This window comes from Sciurus carolinensis, chromosome 7, assembly GCF_902686445.1.
Source record: "Sciurus carolinensis chromosome 7, mSciCar1.2, whole genome shotgun sequence".
Classification (NCBI taxonomy): domain Eukaryota; kingdom Metazoa; phylum Chordata; class Mammalia; order Rodentia; family Sciuridae; genus Sciurus; species Sciurus carolinensis.
In genome coordinates this window covers 120,938,325-120,960,826 of record NC_062219.1, presented here as the reverse complement: position 1 = coordinate 120,960,826, position 22,502 = coordinate 120,938,325, and the positions used below count along the sequence as shown (strand labels likewise).

Here is a 22,502-nt window from a genome sequence, read left to right as displayed (position 1 = left end):
GTACTCTACTCACTCATAAATTGGAACTCCCATACAGTGTGCTGATCAGAATAAACAAACAGAAAGGGTAATAAGGCCCACCAATAATCGCTGGTGACCTCAGCAATTTTATTAACAAATTTATTTCCCTAATTGGGTAACGTATCGCAGCGCTTGACCCAAGAGCATTGTAATAGGTTCCCACACTGCAGAAGAAGGAATTAATTAGAACTGTTTGCTCTCGTTTCCTATTTACACTTGTCCACCAGTCTTGTAAACATTGGCCCTGGTTTCCTCGGTCCTCCAGGTTCTTTTCTTTGGACTCCCCCACCCCCCTCCCCCAATAAATAAACAGAAAGCAGAGAGTAGAGTTTAACACCAGTGGTTCCTCCTCAAGTTGCATTTCATGGTCAGAGTCATTTTATGGTCAGAATGTGGCAGAGTTTTCACTCCCCATAGGCACTGGGAAGTCTGTCAAGAGTCCTTCTTTCTCTGTATAGGCAAAAATGGAGAAGCAAGGTCTTGGTTTACTAGTGCTCATACCTGGGTGTATCCTTGTCCATTTATTTATTTATATTATTATTATCTTGGTTCTGGGGATCCAAACCTAAGGCCTTGTGCGTGTGAAGCACATCGACTATTGGGGTGCATCCCCAGCGGGTGTCCTTGTCATTTAGAACCTGGCCATGGAGCAGGAGACATAGGCAAGTCACACCCACTCCCCTAAGAAGGTAAGAGGCTCTCGTTGGCTCTGTCCACCCATGGAGCTGCAGCCCACACAGGCAGAAAAATCCATGAACTTGGGAACTCATTCTTCAAGACTTCTTCCAGTAGGGTTTTTTTTTGTGTTTGTTTTTTGCCTCACAGCTGTGAGGACTGCAGCAAGACAAGAAAGCATTTGTAGAGGCAAATACTCCAGAATCTGACTGCAGCGCTGGCCTCTGACTCCGTTGCTCCGCCATGGCGCTACTTCAAACTGACTAACGACCAGCATTACAGGAGATGCCCGGCATGTGGAATTGCCTCCAGGGTGGAATTCTTTAGCAATCGTTAATGCAGTCTGCCACATATAGAGATGGCTGTTGAAGGTAGATCTGATTATTAAAACATCTAAGGGGTATCTACCCTATCCTAGCTACCAATAGGTCCCTTTTCAAAATCTGTAGCCCAGAAAATTCCACATAGTTCCAAGAAGTTTCATTCTCCCTCTTGGATATCCTGCAGAATCCCAATGAGGTTTTCCAGGCCAAAAATATAGCCAGGATCTGGTCCATCGTAGGTGGTATGCTCATTCCAGGATCCCTTGTAGGTTGTGTGGGCAAAGTCGATCATCCGAATGTCCACTTTGGCCAGACCTGCTGGAGCACTGCCAGGGGCCTTCTGTGGAGCTTCCTGAGGATGCATGCCACCTGGGGTTGGCTCCTGCCCGTCGTAGATGATAAGGAGAGAGCTGGAGTAGAACCGGTATGAGCTCTGGCTCCGAATGACTGAGAGGAGGGCGCGGAGCCGGTGCAGGATGGGCTCCAGGAGCTCTGCCCGCAGGCGGCTTCCGTCATGCAGGAATTGATAGAGCGTTTGTCTGAAGCCCTCCACTGAGAGCTTTCTTCCGTAGTATTTGTCTTTGCAGAGAAAGTGCTTCTTATCCGTTTGATAAACCTTACATTGAAAAGAAGAAAGAGAAAGTGTGAAGAATTGGAATTGTAAACTTTAAAAAAATTGCCCTGCTACAGTCACAGGTCTCAAGCTCCCTTAATCTACAAGCACATTTCCAGGAGATGCGGGGCAAGAGGAACTGAAGTGAGCAGATGATCTTCCCTCTCGCCTCGGTGTAGCTTTTGCATTTTCAAATGCTCTCTCTGCAAGACTTTAATAATAATCCAAGGTCTAAAGATCCTTTACCCTACAGGGTTGACCCTCCACCCACGAGGCAACGATTGGATCTCCTCTCTGGTGAATTTCCGATGTCAACCTCCAAATGATGATTTAAGCCCTGGCTTTGGGCCCTCTTCAATTTAGATATTAGCAAACCCAAGCTAGAAAGCTTTAGTAGGAATCTGAAATCACAGCCAATGGCCTTGGAAAGCCAACTAGATTAAATTCTTCCCAACAAAGTTTATAAAGCCCTTTCTCTGCAGATTTTAAGGAAACAGTATTGGTTCTTGAGGTAGAGTGGGGTGAATTTCCAGGAGGTAAAAAGACAGGCTAGGGCAGGTGTGGGCGGGGTTTGTAGGCAGACCGTGCAGCTGCCGGGTGGGGGGAGGTCTGAGTGGAGGAGGGAGGTTTATAGCCGCTGTGTGGGGCTGGTGGTGCCTCTCCTTGGCACCATCTCCCCTCCCCTCCCCTCCCCTGTCATGTCTTGGCCACCAGAAGGGAGCAGATGGAAGAGAGCTGCTGATGGGGGACCATGGCAGCCACCCCCATTTCATTCAGATGGCAGAGGCAGCAGCAGAAACTGAACTGAGGCCGGCGGCTGGCCTGGAGGGAGACCAGTCACCCCTGGGCAGGGCTGCCTATACCTGGCTAAGACAGCTTCTCAAGTCTTTCTTGCCTTCAGATTAAATGATATCTTTACAGAAAACCAGGGTTGGAAAAAAAACAAACTCAGATCTGATAGGCTTGGTGTCGTCTTTGGAGGGCTGGAGTTTGGCTGCTAAATTAGCCATCATAAATACATGACAGGCATCACTTTCTAAATAAATCAGATCAATTTCAGAAGGTTTGAGGTCCAGAGAGAGATTCCATTTACACCACAAATCATCACACTCCATTCTCTTGAGGACTGCGTTCCAAGCCTTCCCAGGGACATCTGTGCAACGAATTTATAGACTCGACTTCCAGCTTCAAGGGGTGGCAGTTTCAATTAAGGAAAGCCATAACGTTTACCGTCAAATCGGTGTCTGGTTTTGCTTTGAGTAGACAGACTGTAAGGGTAAAGGAGTGGAGGTAGTTTATCCTCCGTTCTCCGCAGTCCTGCCTTGACCATATTGGAACAGCCGTGATGAGACAGGGATCAGGGCAATAAGGAAATTAACCATCCCTCGGTCTGGGTTTGGCAGATTATGACCTTCTCACTTTGTTAACCAAACCAGGCAGCAGACACAGAAAGGTGGATGCAGAAGAGGGGATAGCTAATAAGAATTCCAAGAGCAGACCAAGTCCCGTGTGGAGGAGAGGATTCTGCTTCATCAGTCAGGACAGCGCGGGATCAGGAAGGCGGAGTGCACCCTCTCTTAGTTCTTTCCGCAGCTCCTGCCACACACTGTCATCAAAGGCCTCTCTCAACATGGGCAGGAACCATGGGGTCACTGCAGAAAGTTTCAGCTGCCAAAGACTGTGAGACCAAGCTAACAAATGGTGGGCTTTTGACATGACCATCCTGAAGGGTGCTCTTAATAAAACCCAGCATGTGGGCTGAGGCAGAGTGCTTGCCTAGCATGCACAGGCTCTGGGTTCTGTCCCCAGCACTGCGAAAGCAAGACCCAAATAACCAAACCCAGAGATGTGTCCCAGACCCAGAGATGCATTTCCTTGTTGAAAAAGTGGTCCCTGGCTGCCTCTGTTGCTCCCTAAAAGTGATGCAGGAAGGGAGGGGGCTAGGGACTATTCTCATTCCACAGTAGACATGCCAGGATGCCCACCCCCGCTTGGGTCCTCTGCACCTACCTGCATGCCGCAGATGCGCACACCCAGGCAGGCCGAGGTGCTCTGCGCACACTTCCTCATGTGGCGAGCCTTCTTCTCCTCAGATGCATCGTCTCCGTGCTGCCGGGTCCCCATCTTCAGGTCCAGGATACAGGGATGCGTGTACTGTGACACTACATTTTCCAGCAGCAAGAACCCTAGTCATGCTCAGTTAAGGAAGGGCTCTTAGGACATCAAGGCTACTCTCCCTCCGGAGGTAGTTAACACGCCCAGAAGCTGCCTGGAATGTCCCTGCTCATACTGTCATTCCCTCCGATTTCCTCCCTTACAGGCAAGCCCTCACTATTACGAATGCAAGGTATTAGCTTTGCAGGCTGCTTTAATAAGTCCATGTATTTAGGGGGAGTTTATGAGTATGTGAGCCTTTTTTCCCCTTTTCCATTTTGCTCTGAGATCGAAATTTAATGCAGGCGTGAAATCCCTGGCAGGCCATGCCCAATTTACATTTCATGGCGGAAAATCACAAGGCTGAAACCTCCAGTCACTGAATGGGCCAATACCTTTTGGGAGAAGTGGGTTGATGCTCGTTTCGGAGATGAGTTGCAGGAATATTAATTTCAGAGGAGTAATTATCCTGCAAAAGCTTCTTAGGGATTAAGGTTGCAGATGTGTCTTAGTAAATACTGTGAAACCAGCTGCCGGTTTGCAGGCAGCAGCCCAGTGGTGATGGAGGGGCATTTCGAATCTAAATTTGCTCACTGAGGATATGACAGCCTGTGGGGGCGGGGGTCTGCCTCCTCCCAGAGTCCACCCCATGAGCACTTCCCTAAAGGAGGACCCACACTCCCTCCTTGCCCCAGGAGCCTATGGGAAGATACTTGCAGGGAGAATTTGGCCCTCTGAGCCCCCGCCTGCCTGCACCCAGAGTGGTGTTACTCATTCCTGTCTCCCTATGGAGACCCTGCCCCTCCTCATCCTATTGCCTAGCTGGCAGAGACAGGTCAATGGCCCTACCAGGGACATTGTATTCAGCTTAATTCCCAGTCTGACTTCTCCATCCTCTCAAGTTTTCTTCTGAAGGGATCTGATCTCTTGTAGGTCCCAGGTTTGTGGTCTTGTGCCTTTAAGTGACCCCTCACACCCATCTCTCTCTTCCTGTCCCAGTCCCTTGGCCCTGGGCATGTCTGTCTCCCCTTTCCACCTCTGCCCCTTGTCACTCCGTCTCCTCTGTCTCTGCATCTCCTTCTGTCTCCCTGTCTTCCACTGCTCCTGCTGGGTGCGCTTTCCTGCCTGTGGGACCATGTGTGGTGGGGAAGGTGGCAAGGATACGGTGACGCTTTTCCTCAGGGTACTCGGAGCACAGGCGGGTCAGATGGGCCTGGTGGCAGTGCAGGCCCCACGGGTTAAAGCTCCACCTCTCAACCTGGTTTCCATTAACATCTTGCACCAGTGAGGAGACTTGGGCGTTGAGGTGGAACTCAGGCCTCAGGAGCGCCTTGGCGGGGCTGCAGGCGTGGGAAGCACAGGGCGCCAGTCAGGGTAGCCACAGCCAGAGGCCAGGGAAGGACGTCTGTGCTGACTGCCCAGGCTCTCCGGGACAGGTTCTGACAAGTGCTGTCCCCAGCTGACATCCAGGATGTCTCTCTCCGGCTGCCAGGAGACAGCTGCAGGGTCCTAAGTGCCCTCTTTGCCCAAGTTGGGTCCCTAGCACCAGATCACACCACAGTGCAGTCCTCTCAAGCCCCAGGTGTCTCCTCAGGTGTGTCACCCGCAGAGGGCTGAGGTGATTGAAGTTCACTAGTAAGCGATCTGGAGTATTGATACTCTTACTGTTGAGGCACACAGTATGGGGCAGCCACGCCGCCTGGGCTTGGGCTCTGACGCCCTGGCATATTGTTATCTCCTGGAGGCCTCAGAAGGCCATGAGGAGTATGGGGAGAGCCATGGAAGACACGGAGCCCTGGTCTGCCCTCCTTCTCCTGGCCTCTCTGCGTCTTGGCATCTCCATTCGAGAACGGAGATGTGTGCTGCTTCCTGCCAAGCCAAGAGGCTTAATTAGATCCACTGGGCTCCTTGGGGAGGGCCATATTGTCACTGCATTAGCTCCCTTTTGTTTCCCTTAAATGTTTAAAAAATCCCCAGGGATCCTTTCTGTCTGAGAAAGACCAGCAAACATTACAGAGGCCCCGGAGACCTCTTTGAGGACCTCAGGCCCCTGTGTCTCCGAGTCTCCCGGGGACTGCCGCATCCCTTCTCTCCTTTTCCCGTCCTCACCGCTAAGGAAAGAGCTGACTTCTGAGAGAAATTAGCCACACTTCCTTTCTATAAACAATTCCAGGGTTTCTATTGAGCACATTCCCCTGAGAGACACTTCATGGTCTCCATGAAACAGATATTTAATTAAACAAATAGTTACCAAATACCTGCTCTATAGCACAGCGCCTGTGCTTCAACCTCAGGTGAAATGCACGGTAATCCTCCTTCTAGAAGCGGCATTAGAGAAAGCCCCTCCCTGGCTCTGGCCACACTGGGTGTTCTAGAGAAAGCCTTCATCTGAATTTCTCATTTTTTCAGTGCCAATCCTAAGGGAGGGTTGGCCTTGGGCTCAGGTGGGTGTCGCACTGGTCCCTGCCAAGGGACAAGCACCCAGCTTTCTGTCACCTGCGCGGGAGCTCTCACCTCTCCTTGAGCGAGTGTGCCACCTGGGCCTGCTGCCGCTGGGCCAGAGGGCGGGAGCCACCGCCACTGGTGGTCTGCTGAAGTGTCTGCCAGATGGCCACTGCCGCAGATTCCGGGGAGACCTTGAAGGGCTCCCGGTTCTCCTTCAGTGGCGGGGCAACCAGGCTGAGATGGCCCCTGCTGTCTCTCCGGAGATGCACTGTGATGGTACCTGCAGGACACACGAAGCAAGGAGGGGCGATCAGATGGGATGTCCCTCTGAGCGGACGTGGGTCTGTGGTTGACAGCCGTAGAATTCAGTTTAATGGCACTGACCAACCTCCCTCCTTCCCAACTCCTCTCTCACGGAAGAACTATGTGGCTGGCCTGGTTTCCCATAAACCGGATCTGTTCCTGAACGTGCCCCACGCGTTGGGCTGGCCTCCACACGTCCCCTGCTGTATCCCATGTTGCCCCTTCCTGCTTTAAACAGAAGCGCCTTCCCTCTTGAATTCCTCTTCCTTTCCATGCAGTCCCACCTTCCCAGTCATGCCACAGCCCACGTGTCCCACCTAGGGGGCCTCTGAGCGGGTCCCACTTCAGGGGGCGGCAGTTCAGGGAAGCCGGCTACCCCTTCCCTCCTCTTTGCTCTTCACCTCCTTCATCATCCTTTCTTTCCCCTCCTCTTCTCCTCGTCTGACCAGCTTCTTTCAGGAATCCCTCCTCATGCAACCTTCCAGCACTCAGGATTCCTCCATCCGCTCTGCCTTTTACACCAATGCCACCATTTCCTCCATTTCCTCGGTCAGAGGCTCTGGCATGTGAAGGTCGTTGGTGGACATGGTTCTGTGAGAGCTCCCCAGCCTGAGGCTCCGTAGGTAGAGGCCAGACCTCTTCCCAGGAGCCTGGCACCTGGTGGTGACTGGCATTGCCACAGGGCTGGTGGCAGCACAGATGTGGCCAGGTGGGCAGTTCTTTGAGAACGGGTTTGTTCCTGCCCTGCTTCTCGAGTCTTCTCTGTCGGCTCCCCAGCCCCAGTGCCCTGGGTGCTCTCAGACCCGCCTTGTGTGTGTGTGTGGGGGGGGTGCTGACCCTATGCAGTGCCCCAGTGACTTCCCTGTGCTCCTGTTTCCCAGTGGCTCTGGCCAGCGGAGGCCCTGGCAGGCGTGCGAGGGTGGGAGGAGGAAGGCTGGGGCACTTGTGCCACGGCTCCCTCCCCGCACCACTGGCCAGGTCTGTTTGTGCATTGCTTAGCCGGTGACGCTGTTCCCCTCACCCTGCCCTTCAGACCTGGGGCTTGAGCTTTCTGGTGTTGCCCACCCTGGCTGCACCCCACTTCTGGTAGTTCTAAGCCTGTGGGCACCTCTACAAGAAGCCCCTGGGAAAGAGTCTCCCAAACGCACCATTTGCTTTCTGCCAGGACCTTGGCCGCACGTTCCCATGTGCTCCACGCCGTCCATCTCCTCCCCCAGCCGCTCGGTCACCCCCAAATGTAAGTGGTGATTTCTGCTGAGCTGGCAGTAAGGGCTGCTGATTTCCCTGCCCACGTCCCTGCCAGGCCCACCGGGGCTGCTCAGTGCAGACCCTCGTTCCCAGGGCTGCTCTATAATTCAGCAAGTCGCTCTCCAGGGCCTCCAGTGCCTAGCTCAGCACTCTTCCTGGGCCTATCCTGTCATCTCAGATCCCTAGTTCCCTAATTTTGCAGCCTGGGAGAGACAGTTTCTCCCCAGCTCCTGAAAAAAAAACGCTACTTTTTGCCATCCTGACAGTAATGGCAATACTGTGCCTGAGCCTGGCACTTTGCAGGAGGGCGTTTTGATCATCCTGGAGCAAGCCCACCATCGCCACTCTGCGTGTGAGGGCACGGGGCTAGCAGCAGGTTGGGGAGAGTCACAACAGTACCACAGTTTCCATGTCTTTCTGCCCCCTGGGTGTGGCTCCGAGCTGGCACTGTGTGCTTTTCATTTGTGATCTCAGGGCAGCAACCTGCCTGGAAGGTGGTGGTTAGTACACATGGAGGCTCAGAGGCCAAACGTGCATGGTTGGTATGGGATGGAGCTCTGAGAGGGCCATGCCAGACGTGGGTACAGAAGGGACACACTGTCACACAGAGGCAGAGATTCTCTGGGGAGTGTCCATTGTTGTCACATTGTGTTTACCATGTGTGCATAAGGTGCACTCCTGCTGTGTCCCCAGTCACATTGGTTCTGGTCATCTTGTTCCGTGACCCAGAACAGAGAAGCCTCAATTTCACCCCCTCAGGAGAAGCTGTCAGCACGGAGGCCTGGGAGCACCCGGGAGCGCAAGGACATGGGGTTTGCATTTCTATCCCTGTGTCCTTGGGGAAGGGCATCACTGTATTTGTTCTAGGGAGGAGAACTGTCCTGGAAGCCAGCATCAAGCCCCAGAACCAATTCCTCTTCCTGTGATAAGGGGAGAGAGCTGGCTGGCCTGTGTCCATCCTGTCCTTGGGGACCTCTAGCTGCCTGGGGAGCCCAGGAAGGTGGACTGACTCTGAGCAGCCTCTTTCAGATCTTATAAAGTTCAAGGTAGCAACCAGCGACCCTCTGACCTTTTGCACTTGAGGGGCTATAGTGACAGGCCTGCCAGAAACCATGGTCCCAGGGAGCTCCGGGCCTGGAGGACTCTCTGGAGGGACAAGAAATGTGACCTTCACCCACTTCTCCAGGCTCCAGCTCTTGCCTGATCTCATCAGTTCTGAGTGTCTGACTAAATGGAGAGCAGAGGTGTAGATAACGCAAAACCAATAAAACGCAGAAGTCATTTCCATCTCTCATGTTGTCAGCGCCACGCTGCAGATCCGCGTCCCTGCCTCTCCCAGTCTTTGGTGTGTCTCTGTTGGGTTCAGTGTCTGTCTCCACTTCCTGGCTGTCTTCCCCTCCCTGTCTCTCTCTGTACCAGTCTGTGGCTCTGCTCAGCCCTTCCCTGGAAGCGGCCCTGCTGGACGGGCTCCTTAGCAGAGAGCCCCCTTGCACATAGCCTGGAGTTGACAGGGCAGCTTGTCTGCGGACTCCAGGTTCTTCAGTACTTAGATTGTTCTTTTACTCGGGAGCCTGTGGGGATTAGGCCTGGAGGCCCGGGGGCTCCCAGAGCTCTACTGCCGCTGCCTGGCCAGGAAATTTCGGGGCCCAGCCAGAGCCCCACCGCCACACGGGTCGCCCCACTCATCAGTCCTCCCCATGCACCTCAAGCAGAGTCCATACCGGCTAGGCAAACGAGAGTGCTTACTACCATGATTGGCACACTAAAGGCATCTCAGCAATTTTGGTTTGGCTGAGCAACTTCCTGAGTCTTGGTGAATATTCTGTCATGTATTTATTTTTAAGCTTATGAGAACATTTGCTCATCACCGTCTGTAATATGAATCTGGCTGAAGTGTTGGCCAACTGGACCTAAGAGTATGTCCCCATCCACCCAAGGCTGACAGGCAGGCCGGGAGGTAGAGGGGTACAGCCCCAAGGCACTGCCAGGCCTGGGGAACCCAGCAAAAATCCAGAGTGAGCTTCTGGCGCAAGGAGGCTGCCCTTTGGAGTGACATCCCTGTCTGAGATTCCCCTGTTGCCATTGCTGCAAGGCGACAAGAAGGGAGAGGGTGTGTTCAGTGGCATGTGAAAGCCACCTCAGAAATGGCCCCTTTTACTAAGGGGCCGTTCCTATTGAGGAGAACTTGGGAGATCCCTGAGAGAGCCTTGTGGGCATTTGAGTTCCCCCGACTTGAGATCACTGGCTGAGTGACACCTATCAAGTTAGGTCTCCTTTCTCCTTGGGCAAGGCCTGTCTGAGCACTGACACCCAAGTCCCTCACTTTAGCCACAGTGTCACTGGGTAGAGTGGGCTCCACCCTTGGGAGCCAGGCCTTGGGGCTTCAAATCCTGATTCTGCCTCTCCCTGGCTGAGTGGCCTCAGGCAAGCTAGGTCAGCTCCTTCTGCCTCAGTTTCCTCATCTGTGCATGGGGGTAATAAAGGTGCCTGCCCCAGAGGCTTGTGAGGATTATATGAATTAGTGTCCAGAAACCACTTGCAGGGACCAGGCACAGAGCAAACACTAAGAGTTAGCTGGAACTACTTCTAGATTTGATGAAACCGGCAGCTTGCAGGACCCGAGAGCCCGCAGGACCCTCCCCATCTACAACCTGACCTCAGCTCGAGGTCTTCCGGTTCCACCCGGGCATCTGGGAATGAACCCCGTGGTCCTGCTTGGTCCTGGGCCTTTTTCTAGTGTCTCCTTTTGTATTGTGTTAGATGGTGTTTGGACCCTGCCCTGAAGGACTGGTCAGTGTGGGCTCCTTGTTTCTGCTTCATCTGAGCCTCGTGCTTGGGTGTCACCCCAGTGCACGCACAGGTGGGGCGGGGTCTGTTACTTTCTCATCTGAGCGTCCTCATCGTTGTTGTATGAAGGTCCCTCCTTGACAAGTTGGGAATATCACCTCTGGCAAGAGCCCTGAAGGCAAGGACTGGGGCATTGATACTTTCAGCCCTGGCCCTGGGCTCAGGTTATGGATGGTCCCCAACATAGTCCCCAACATAGTCCCCAACATAGGATGGTTTGACTTACAATTTTTTGACTTTACGACAGTGCGAAAGCCACATGTATTCAGTAGAAACTGGACATCGATGTTTGAGCATTGGTCTGTCCAGGGGCTACTCATAGGTGGCACAGTACTGTCTCTGATGCTGGGCAGTGGCTGTGAACTGGAGCTCCCAGTGAGCCTCAATGTCATGAGGGGAACAGCTAAGACTCCAGTGTGCTGTGTTGCTAAGCTTCAGTGCTGGGTAGAGTCAGTGTATTAAATGCATTTTTAAAAAATTTAATACCATTGAACCCAATGGTGTTACATCCCAGTCCTTTTTGAAATTTTTGAGACCGTCTTTTTAAGTTGCTGAGGCTGGCCTCGAACTTGCTATCCTCCTGCCCCAGCCTCCTGAGTCACTGGGATTATAGGTATGCGTCTCCACGTCCGATTATTAAATGCACTTTTGACTTAACAATATTTTCAATTTACAGTTAGCTTGTTGAGCTATAACCCCATCATAATTTAGGGAGCATCTGTAATTTCTAAGTTATCAGAGTCCCCAAGGGAGTGTCTCCAAGGATAGCCCCCCTGAAGGGGAAAACCTGGCTGAGCAGAAATCTGGACAGCAGACCATTGCCTGAGGGTGTCAGGATTGGTGCTCTCTCCCTCCCACTGAGGCTTGACCTGGTGCAGGCGGGGTGCAGGCTGGGGCTGGGATGGGGTCCCCTGTAGACTAGAGCAACCCCTTTCCCTCTCTGGCTCTGCCCACGGGGGCCCTGGCAGTCTTTCTCAGCTCCTCAGCTGTGCTGGACAAGCGTGAAATGCTCCTGGCAGGAGTCCACCCCATGCCAGGGCCTGCCACCCCTCCGCTGGGTTAAGTTCAGTTGCAAAAGGACAGACATTAATTCCAGTGGGTGCGCTGACAAGATGAACAGTGACCCACAACCAGCCAGGCGACACTGGCCTGCAGCCTTGGAAGACTCGGCCCAGCCGGGGGAGACAAGGGGCCTGCGGAGGCGGCTGGGACTGTCCTCTCCTTTCTCTCAGGACATGATGCTGAGCCATCTTGTCTCAGACTCTCAGGAGAACCTGGCAGGCTGGACTAAGTTCAGGCATGTGTGGAACAGTGCTCAGAAGTAATTCCTGGGCCTCAAGGTGCTGTTCACCCCCTATCAGTGGTTCTTAATTGGGACCATGCTAAAGATGGATTCCTGGGGTCAGGAATACTGGGGATTCTGGTCCACAGGTCTGGGATGGGCCAGAGGACCTGCAAGCATGCACACCCATGGGATTGTGAGGAAGTTGGTTGACCCCAGATGGTCCTCTGAGAATGTCAATGTTGTACTCTGAGAATGACCACCAGTGCTGATGGTCCTGTCCCTCTGTGTTGTCTTGATCATTGATGAGCAAGTGGGTTTCCCCTGGACTTATTTGGAGGTCAATATTACCTTCTCCATGGACCCTTTGACAGTAGGGCAGCGGCTTGCAGTTGTAAATCTAAACTTCTTCAAAGAAAGTCTTCCCTCTGAGAGCTCATCCCAGCAATATGGGGGCCGCCACATCGAGTCCACCCTGCAAACTTCATTTACTAAACACCAGGTGTGGACAGACACCTGCCCTGGAGCCTGGCAGGGGCAGCAGACAAGGAGACCAGCAAATCCATAACCAGGTCCCTCCACACCCAGCTTTCTTTCCCCAGAGCCACTTCCTGCTCAGACCTGAGACACATGTTGCCCATGTGTTTCCCCAGTTACCCACCTACACCCCAAAGACAGCCCATCTCCTGGCTTTGCCCTTTCTGGATGAGAACAAAAATTCTGGATTCCTAAACAAGCATATCCCAGCTTCTCCAATCCCTGTCTTGCCCAAGGGTCCTGAGTACCTCCTGCCTGGACCTTCAGAGGGAGGTTAACGAGGCTTCAGCCTGTCCTGTGGTTAGCCACAGTAATATGACCAGCTATGACGCCCCCAAGGCACAGACCAGAATGGCCCCACAGGGACGAGTGAGACTAGGGTATAATTTAGTCCATTTTCAATTTCTCGAAGTCTGGTGGCTTACGCTAATGCACAGGGAAGCCGAGTGGCATCATACTTCAGACCTGGAGGCTTTGAAGAGCTCAGCAAAGCTAGGACAGTGAAGGCCAGCCCTGAGGGGAGAGGGGCACGTCTCCATGGCAACCCTCACACTCCTACAGCATAGCACATGAGAGAGCATTGGGGCCAGCAGACGAACCTGGCCGTATGGCGGGGCTGCCTGCACTCACCTTTGTACTGTGGGGTGAACCGCTTCATGGCCAGCGGCAGGGATTCGTAGAACCTCTGCTCCTGGGAGATGAGGGGCTTGCACACGGTGTGCTCGTCGTACTTCATCACGCTCAGGTGGCCCCCGACCTGATGCAGGAAGGGCTCCAGCCGCACGCCCACCCAGGAGTCCCCGGCATCCACACTGTCCTGCACGACCATGGTGCGGGAAAGTCCTCCAGGAGAAGGTAAGGGGCGGAGGTAGGTGCTCCGGGACAGCGCGCAGGCCGGCTGTGGCCCCACCTTCCTCCTTCTCGGCCTTGATAGCTGTCACAGCACAGGTGTCTTCCTGGCGGTGGGCTCTCTAGAAAGGAGAGGAAGGTGGGATTATGTGAGGGAGGTGGTGTGCTGGGGAGGCAGCGCTGGGAGGGTCCACAAGGGCCCCAGCCTCCACCAGAGCAGGTTCCTCGCAGTAGCTCACACAAGACTGTAAATAAGTTTCGATGACTTCTGGAGTCATCTGTCACAAGAAACTGGTCGCAGTGTTTGCCTCCATGGAGCAGGGGTGAGGGAGAGACTTTAAATATTGTTTTGTGCCTTTTGAATTTAAATATTAAAATATTTTTGAAAAATCGAACATGCACAGCTGTAAGTTTCCAGAGTACGGAACTTGGGTTCTACCTTCTCATCATGCTGCCTTCCTTTGGGGACATCGACCCCAGCCCAACAAGAAGCAAGCAGAGCCCCTGCTGTTTGGGGAGCTCACTGTCTTGCAGGAATGTCTTATTTTTGTGCAGCACAGCTGGGTACCATCAATTCACATCACGGCTACATTATGTCATTGCTGTGTGACCTTGAGCAAGTTAGCAGAAATCCTCTCTTGGCCTCAGTTTCCACATATGTAAAACAGGATAATGATGCCTACCTTATGAAGTCAGGGACAGAATTGAGATGAGGGCCGTGGAAAGGTTAACCCAGTGCCCAGAGCAAATGCTCAGTCAAAGTGTGTATCGTCCTGATTTCTGGCGTTACTGCTATGGTGGTCATGTTCCCCATGGCTCTGGGTTGTAGGAAAGGCAGGTTTCATTGCTGCCACTTTGCAAAGTGTCCTTCTGGCCCCTGTTGCTCCTTTTACCCTCCTGATCATGGGCAAGTGCTGGAACTCTGGGCTAGAAACGCAGCCCCTAAGGTTGTTCTGACTTTGTCTCAGGAGGGCGCCAAGGAGACGCTTCGAGGGGAGGCTCTTGCCGCTGTGTTTGTCCCATCTGAGAGGACAGTCCCGCAGCGGTGCCCATCACCACCAAGTTATTAATACCCTCTCCCTCTGCTGGACTCCTGGCTGTGGATGTGACTGGGCCGGGCAGCACTGGGCATGATTAACCCTCTAATTGACCTTCAGTCCAGGCCGTGGGCATGGCTGGCTGGCTCCGTGCACAGCGGTGATCATCGATTTGTTCAGGGCTGGCTCCAGCAGGCCATGGCATTGAAAGCCTCAGCTCAGTCCATTCTTTTCCCCTCACGGGCTCCCGTCTTGCAGGCCACAAAGTGTTCCCCTTTTTTGGTGCTACTGGGGACACAAAGTGCTCCTTTAGGAAGGGGAAGAGCGTGGGTTCTGCTTGGCATCTGTGCATCCGCTTTCCAGATGCGATGTGGGGAGGGGAGATCCAAGTCCTCTGGTGAGGGGCGGGCCTGGGACAGCGGGGAGGCCCTTTCTGTGCCTCTGCCCTGGGGCAGCATAGGGGCAGCCTGCCTGGGGCCTGTTCCAGGAGCTGAAAGAAGCTTGTGGCAGGTGTGTGGACAGGAAGGGAAGCAGCCTACAGGTAGGTGACATCTTCCACTGCATAACACCTCGGTTATGGGACCAGATAGCACAGTGGTATGGCACACCTGATCCTACTTGCAAGTTTGGAGAAGACAAGAAGGAAAAGAGAAGGAAAGACCAAGGCAGCCCCCTCTCCCTGGGCTCACTTGCGTGCCAGCCTTTGCCAGCTGACCTGTCGCCGGGCAGAGGGAGGGCTTCCATCTCTCACACTTGTCTCCCCAGGGCCCTGTCCAGTACAACCCAGGCCTGGTCTCTCCAGATGCCAGCCCAGGCGACCCACATGTCCCAGCTGGGTCCAGGCAGGCCCTTGTGCTGCTACACGGGGCAGCCACCACCCCTCCTCTGTCCCTACATCCCTGTCTCTCCAGAGAGTTCTAAGGACATGGTTGTCACCCCACAGTGTCAGTAGAGAGAAGAGTATCCCTAAGTGGTAGCACACGTGCAGATTGGTGTATATCAGGCGAGGTCCAGGAGCCTTAAGCCTCACGACTCCTCTATAAGGTAATCAGTATTATCAGCCCTTTTATAGATATGGACATTGAGGCACAGAGGGGTTGAGTAACTTTCCTGTGTACATCCAGCTAGTGTGGGGAGAGCAGCTCAGTGGGAAGGGGAGGATGGAGGAGGAAGGAGCGGTGACCCCAGCCCCCAGCATGGCCTGAGCCCAGTAGGGTGGGCTTTGCTGCCACTCTGGATGCTTCCATGGCTTCACCTTGGCCCTGAGGCTGACCTTGGATTCCCAAGGAAGCTCGAGGCTTTCTGTTTCTATCTTCAACTCTGGGGTCAAACCAGGGAAGGTCCCATTCCTCTGTGAAGTCTCCTGTCACTGGTCTCAGTTCAGAGCTTCCTTTGGCCACGTGCAGGCACTTCTGCCATCGGCGTGGGCCTTGGCCTCGGATCCACCCCTGGGCCCTGCTGTTTCCTAGGAACACGGCGTGAGGAGTCAGGAGCTGAGATCTGTCCCAGGCCTCCCACCAGCTTGCGGAGGCCCCGGATGAGCTGGATGACCACTGCAGTCGCTTTGCCACCCACCGCCGCAGCTCTGTCATGAGGCTCAGATGACAGAATCGCAGAACTCCTTTGTGGAGTTCTTTTTGCACATCTCCGCCACTTGGGGTTTGTCACTGCGTGGGTTATTCTCAGGATGACTTTGTGAGTCAGCTGGGGGGCTGGGTAGACAGGTGGAGGGCCTGTCTGAGGGGGGCCTCCACCCCCATCTTGACACATTTGCAATTCCAGTGCTTTGAAGGGACACAAATGTCCCTTTCTCCAGTCCGCACCTCTTCCTGCAGCCCAGGCCCCTTCCCCAGCCTCCTTTCCTAGAGCTCTTTGGGGAAGCGTAAGAGGGAGGAGGAGGAGGCTGGTGGGAAAGGAGAGATGCCTCTAGTTGGAGGAGCTCAGCTAGGGGCTGCCCCTCACCCCCAGGAAGTGGGCAGGTGGCCCCAGGTCCCCATGTCTTCCTACCCTGTCATCAGGTCATGTTCTGGGTGAGGTAACTCTGGGTCTCACTCCAGGACATTCAAGGCTAACTTCTGCTGATGGGGCATGGCCGTGGAGCTGTGTCAGGACACAGGACACAGGCTGTCTCTATCCCCGTGGGGCCTGGGTGACGGCCAGCCTGCTGCTGGGTTGCGAGACACTCCCTGGCAGGAAGGAGGGTCATGGACAACAGGGGCCCAGTTGTCCTTGGCAGATGGGACAAATGATAATACCAGTGATTCTAAGACCCTGAGACCTTACTGATGCCAGACACGATGACGGATGTTGCCCACCCAGCAAGGTGGATGAGGACACCCTGACCCGTCCTGACCGGCCCATACGGTTTGTTTCCAGAGAGCCTTCGTATATGCGCAGAGCCCAAGATTGTTAAAAATCACAGGAGAGGCTCCTCTTAGGACTCACTGCTCCCATTTTGGGAAGGTGGCAGGTGAAACCACCAGTCACACTTGTAAGGGTGCAAACTTAACAAACCAGTCACAGACTATGTCTTATCAAAGTCTTTTATCTGGAAACAAACTGGCCATGGTCCTTGCCAGGACCGTTCACAGATGTTCTTCTGTATCCTGTGGGCATGTGGTGTGGCTGCAGCTTTGAAAGTAAGTGCAGCCATATGACTTGCTTTGACCAACAGAACATGGGGGTGGGGAGTGCAGGTGACGCATCTGGGTGAAAACTGAAGGAGCAGTTCCCCATGTTCTCTCTCCCTGGCCACAGGGATCTTGGAAGTGTGTGATCTGCTGGCCTGGGTCTCTGAGAGACCATGCACATCAGATCTGTAGCATGACAGAGAAGGAAATCTCTGCTGCGTTCAGCTACTCAGAATTGGGGGTGTTTGTTATGCAGCACAACCCAGCGTCTATCCTGACTGATTCACCAACTCAGAGCTGGTACCCAGCATGGGTTTCTTAAGTTGAAAGCAACTTCACATGAGTCATATGCTCACGTATAACAGCCATTCCTCTTGAGCATTGACCCTGGACCACTGTCTTTACAATCACACCTGGTCCTCAAGGTAGTAGTTTTCAGAAGAAGAAATTGAGGATTAGAAAAGTAGAAGAGCGTTCCCAGAGCCCAGAGCTGAGACTCAGACACAGGGTCTGTCATTCTAAACTTGAAGTCCCACCTTGCAGTCCTCCTGGCAGGGACAGTGCCTATCAAGGTGTGGGCTCTATCTGGGCTCCTGAGCCGCACATAATTCTTTGAGGGTCAGGATCTGTCTAAGGCCCACTCCATGCCATATGCCTCAGTGATCCAAGTCAGGGACAGGAGCCTTCCAGGAGCTGCTCTGGCTGGACAGCAAGAGTGCCACTCCCGGAAGCCACATCAGCAATGCCAATTCACAGGGCTGTGGGTGAGGGGCTCCCACCTGTGGGCTGGTCAAGACCTACCCGCATCCACATGCCCTCAAGCATTATCTGCAGACTAGAAAACCATTTACCCAAGGAGCACTATAATTTCTCAAATGTATGCAAACATTCTGGTGATTACCAAAATACAAATTCATTTAAAGGCATTATTGAATTCCTAGAGGTTTTTGTCATCATCTATTTTCTCAATCAACAGATACTAAAAGTATAATGAGCATCGCACAGGGATTGGTAGGGAAAAAATCATGTTGAAAAGTGAATCCTGGAGGCGATGGGATGTAGTCAGTGGCAGAGTGCTTGTCTGGCATGCATGAGGTCCGGGTTGGATCCCAGCACCGCTAAATGAGTAAGTAAATAAGTCCTGGTGGGAAGGTTAGGAGAGCTACCGCCCCCTGCTAAGATGGGGGTGGTTTGAGGGGTCTGGGAAGGGGTCCAGGAGCGGGAAAGAGGTTGGCTAAGCCTCGGGGAGCCTGCTTCAGGGAGCATGTGTATATGAAACAATAGGAAAGGGCCAGGTCAGGGCAGGGATGGGTGACTGGAGTGACGGTTGTGTGGAGGAGGAGTGGGTGAGGATGCTGGGACTGTGTGTCTGGTTTCACACCTGCCCCCAGGTGTCAGGAGAAGCTGGCCCAGACCCCAGCTCAGCATGGGAAGGAGACGGTCCCTTGAGATTACTGAAGCCTTCCGGACCACATCCTGATAAATCTTAGATGATGGGGGGAGGGCATTCTGGGGAGAAGATAATTAAGAAAGAGCTTGTAGCGAAAGAAGCCTGCAATATAAAATCTGGCAGGCTGCACAATTCAAAGCAGCATGGTTTATGGCCTGCCCTCCTCTCGCCTCTGAAGCTCTAACGTACATTTCCCAGGCCTCTCAGAGCCAGAGGTTTGGGACAAGTACCATTCAATGTCCTTGTGATGCCCAAGGGAGCATTTTTTAATCTATTAGAGATGAGAAGACCCGAAAACCATTTAAAACTGCTTAGGTCGTAATGGGCAGGAGAATTTTGGAGTTTCTCTCATGGTTAAGGGTTGTGCATCATCCAGGGCCATCCAGGCTGGGAAGACACAAGCTCATTTTCCAGAGGGGGGAAAAATGGCATTTTGAAATCCATTCTAAAAATGACTCAAGGGCCATAGATTTATACGCCCTCCCCTGTGCGGCTCCCCGGCTCCGTGGGATCAATACCAAGCTCTGGGGGACTTCACACATCACCTTCACAGCTATGGCTGAAATATGTGCCTTTGGAGAGCATCTATTTTCTGGGGAAGGCTGGATTTCCAGAATCACAGAGCAATTCTTCATATTCCTCAGTCACAGAAACTTATTTCAGACTGATTTTATCCTTCGAGAGGGGATTTTTTTTTCTCCCTTTTCTCTTAACATTTAAAATCTCCCATTGTTTCTCCAACTTGAGGACCAAATACGATTTTAATACAGCGATTATTGGTTTAGAAGCCCTTCAGCCACTGACAAATGTACTTAGCGGCACCAGCAATGTTCTGATTTTGCTGTCAAGGCGAGAGAAACATGGAGGAAAGATGACTGAGGAAGCCAGGCGCCATTGGAAGGGCTGGTCGGGGGAGGCAGAGCTAGGGGCTTCTCCTTCCCTGCACCTCCGTAGATCCTGCCCTTGGACAGCACCCGAGCCATGGGCAGTAGCAAATGCTCCCCCAGGCATGCCTTGCTCCTGCTGACCTTGCCTCTTGAAACTGTACCCAGGATCTTGGACATTGCTAAACACCCAGCCCCACCTGCACATTTCCCGTCCTCCACCGCCCTTCCCCTCAGCGCCCACCTTTCTCTGAGTAATTTGATTGGCCACCTGACTTGTGCAAGAGACCAGACACGTATGGTCGCAAGAAAGGAAGAACTCTTTATGGTCAACACACCATCTGGAGGCAGAGCTGCGCGTGTGCACGTGCGTCTGTGTGCACGTGTTGGTGAGCCTGCACGTGTGTGTGGTTGGGCTCCTTCACACCAGAGCTGGTGGGCCAACTGTGAAGAGTGATCTCTTAGGGAGATCGCAAGCAGGGCCGCTCTCCAGCAGAGGGCAGTAGCACACTCGCAGAGATCAGGGAGGCCCAGAGAGGGCTGAACTCCATCTCAAAACTAAAGCCAGCGCCACCTCCACACCCAGCAACCAGGGCGCTGCTCTGGGCTTGCCCAGGCTGTACCCAAGCACCCACATGGCAGCTTGAGACCAAATCTGAGCAAAGCAGCGTGGTCCAAAGTGAACCCCACTCTGTCGGTGCCTCCCACCCAGGTCCACACCAGAGCAGACGCACCCCACGCCCTCCTCAGCAGCCTGCTGGGCCATCCTGTCCTTGTATGAGACAAAGCAGCACAAATGCAGCACCACGTGCAGCCCCTCCCTGGCATACCCCTCCCCTCCCACCCCCACTTCCCCAGCCAGCACATAGGTTTCTTTCCCTGAACAACCTGTGCTCATAAAGTTTATTGCTGTTCCCTGCGGCTGCTGGCGAACAAGATAGCAACCATATGGATTTCTGCCCGGGAAGGATTTATACAAGCACCCTGCTCCTTGCAGAAGGGAGCAGGGGCTGCTGCTGGCCATGGGGTGGGCTCAGCCCGGACTGGCCCCAGGATGCTCTGAGACGTGATGGGGAGCGTTCCAGTGACCACAGGTCTCACAGGAGGATTTGTTCAGGTCAATGATAAGGATCACAGTGAGATAGGCATGCAGGGAAACAGAGCTGGAGGGAACCAGAAAACTTGATCTTGCTTCAAACTCCTTGTCCCTTCTACTCTGGGCCTCAGTTTCCCTATCTGTACTGAGAATGGTCTGACCCAGCCATGCCTTTATCCTGCAGTGGGACAACTGGCCCTTCAATTCATCACCTCAGCGTGGAGGGGTTCCCTGGAGGACGTGGGGTTGGTAGGGCCTCTCCAGATTGAAAGAGATTTAAGGGACATGCTGACACGCTGTCTCGATGAAATCTTGGTCTAACAGCATTAATTAGGGCACTAAGAACACGGTTGGCTGCAGCTGTTCTTGGGAGTTGTTCATTTTGTTGGTGGGAAATGGCCGTGGGGTACAGAAGAACCCACGGAGGCGCTCTGTGTGGGGAGGCAGCGCCGTGACTCCATGAATCACTTCAGAATCCTTAAGCCTTGATGAAGCAAATATGGAAAAACTCAAAACAGCTGTTTAGATCCAGGTACAGGCTCTGCGAGTGTTTATGATATCATTCTATTTTTCCCTGTAGGGTTTTTCATAATAAAAAGGTAAAGGAACTGGTAGTTTTTTTAAAAAATACAGAAGCCTGCGTCCCACTCCATGGATCTGAATCTCTGGGGAAGGGACCCAGCATGGGGGATTATAAGGCCCCCAAGAATCCTGAGGACCACAGGACTGCCTCTCATTCACTAAGGGGCCTACAAGAGCCCCAAAGGAGGTAGAACCCCAAGACTCTGCCAGGGCCCAGGCAGCAGAGGCAACCCTGACTGATTCCATGACACCCCTTCTCCTTGGAGGTTCTTACCTCCACCCTTCTCCACAGGACACTGTGCCCCAGGGACGCACTGCACCCAGGCCCCAGGTCACTGCCCACTGGCACTGACGTCACCCAACCCCTTGGCCCCATAGGGCGGAAGGGTGGAGCTGCCGGGACAGGACATGCCGATCCTGGGGCCCAGGGAATGCTGTGGGCTTCTCCTGGACACCTGCTAAGGGGCTAACCCAGCCCGGAGTGGGATTCCTTGGCTCCAGCCCTGTGCTTGCTGCCCATGGCCGCCTCTGCAGTCCCAGCTCACCTGCTGCCCTCCTTGCCTTCACACAGGGGACAAGCTGGAGGATTCCAGAACACCCCAGGAAGGGGACAGGGGGAGAGGGAAGAGGAACAAACGCCAGAATCTCTATAATGCTGAACACCACCCACCAGGCGTGTGCGCACACTCAAACACACACACGTGCAAATGCATGGAGACACGGGCACCTCCACAGAGGGTCCTAGCCAGCCCTGGGTAGAGGTGAGACCCCCGTGGAATGAACAGGCCCTATGGCCAGGAGACCCTCTGTCCTGCGCTCGGGCACTGCCATGGCTGACCTGCCATCCCGCCCGTGCCTTTCCAGCAAGGCAGCACTCACCAGGACCTCCTCCAGGGGCCAGGGACAGCGAGAGGAAGGGAGGGCTCAGGCAGAGAGGAATGCCGTCTCTCGGTGCCCACCATCTGCAGGCGCTGGCAAAGGCCCCGTCGGCAAAGAGCACCCTCCACTCCAGCCAGGGTGGAGAGGTCTGCTCAGGAGCGCTGGGCTACCAGTGGCCTGAGAAGGGAAGGGTCACCTGACCTTCTGGGGAAGGGCTGGCAGAGGCTGGCATGTCCAGCTGTCAGCTGGGTGTTCTGTGGCTCTGGGGCAGGGCCAGGGGTCTGGGAGGGAGGGGGATAAAGAGGAGGAGAGAGGAAGGGAGGAGAAAAAGGAGGAGTGGGCTGCAGTGGAGGAGAGTCCTCTCAGCTGCCTGGATGGGTGCCAGGCCCTGAGCACAAGGGCCAAAGGACTCGAGCTCCCCTGGGGCTGGGGGCCCACCTGTCCCTTCCAGCTTCTCCCTGTGTGGGCATCGGCCTCCAGACTCTCAGTGGTGGCCTCCTCTTGGGATCAGAGACTCTGCCCACCCCTCTCCAGCCTCTCTCTGGATCCCGACCCCCGCTGGGCCCCTGCACCAAGGCATGCTGGCTCTTCCACATGGCCCTAGCTCCTCTTCCACGTGTTCTATGCGGTGCTCATTCTGCACAGAG

At 53.9% G+C, this 22,502-nt stretch overlaps 1 protein-coding gene across 1 annotated transcript; it reads right to left on the bottom strand.

Moving 5' to 3' along the window:
• Window positions 1-68: 68 nt before the first annotated feature.
• Ip6k3 (inositol hexakisphosphate kinase 3) lies at window positions 69-22,023 on the bottom strand. Its single transcript, XM_047559723.1, has 6 exons — window positions 21,856-22,023; window positions 13,079-13,419; window positions 6,301-6,511; window positions 4,951-5,126; window positions 3,643-3,818; window positions 69-1,635 (listed from the first exon to the last, which is right to left on the bottom strand). Exons 2-6 carry the CDS (start codon window positions 13,275-13,277, stop codon window positions 1,177-1,179), a joined length of 1,221 nt encoding a protein of 406 aa, XP_047415679.1. The 5' UTR covers window positions 13,278-13,419; window positions 21,856-22,023; the 3' UTR covers window positions 69-1,176.
• Between the last annotated feature and the right edge of the window lie 479 nt (window positions 22,024-22,502).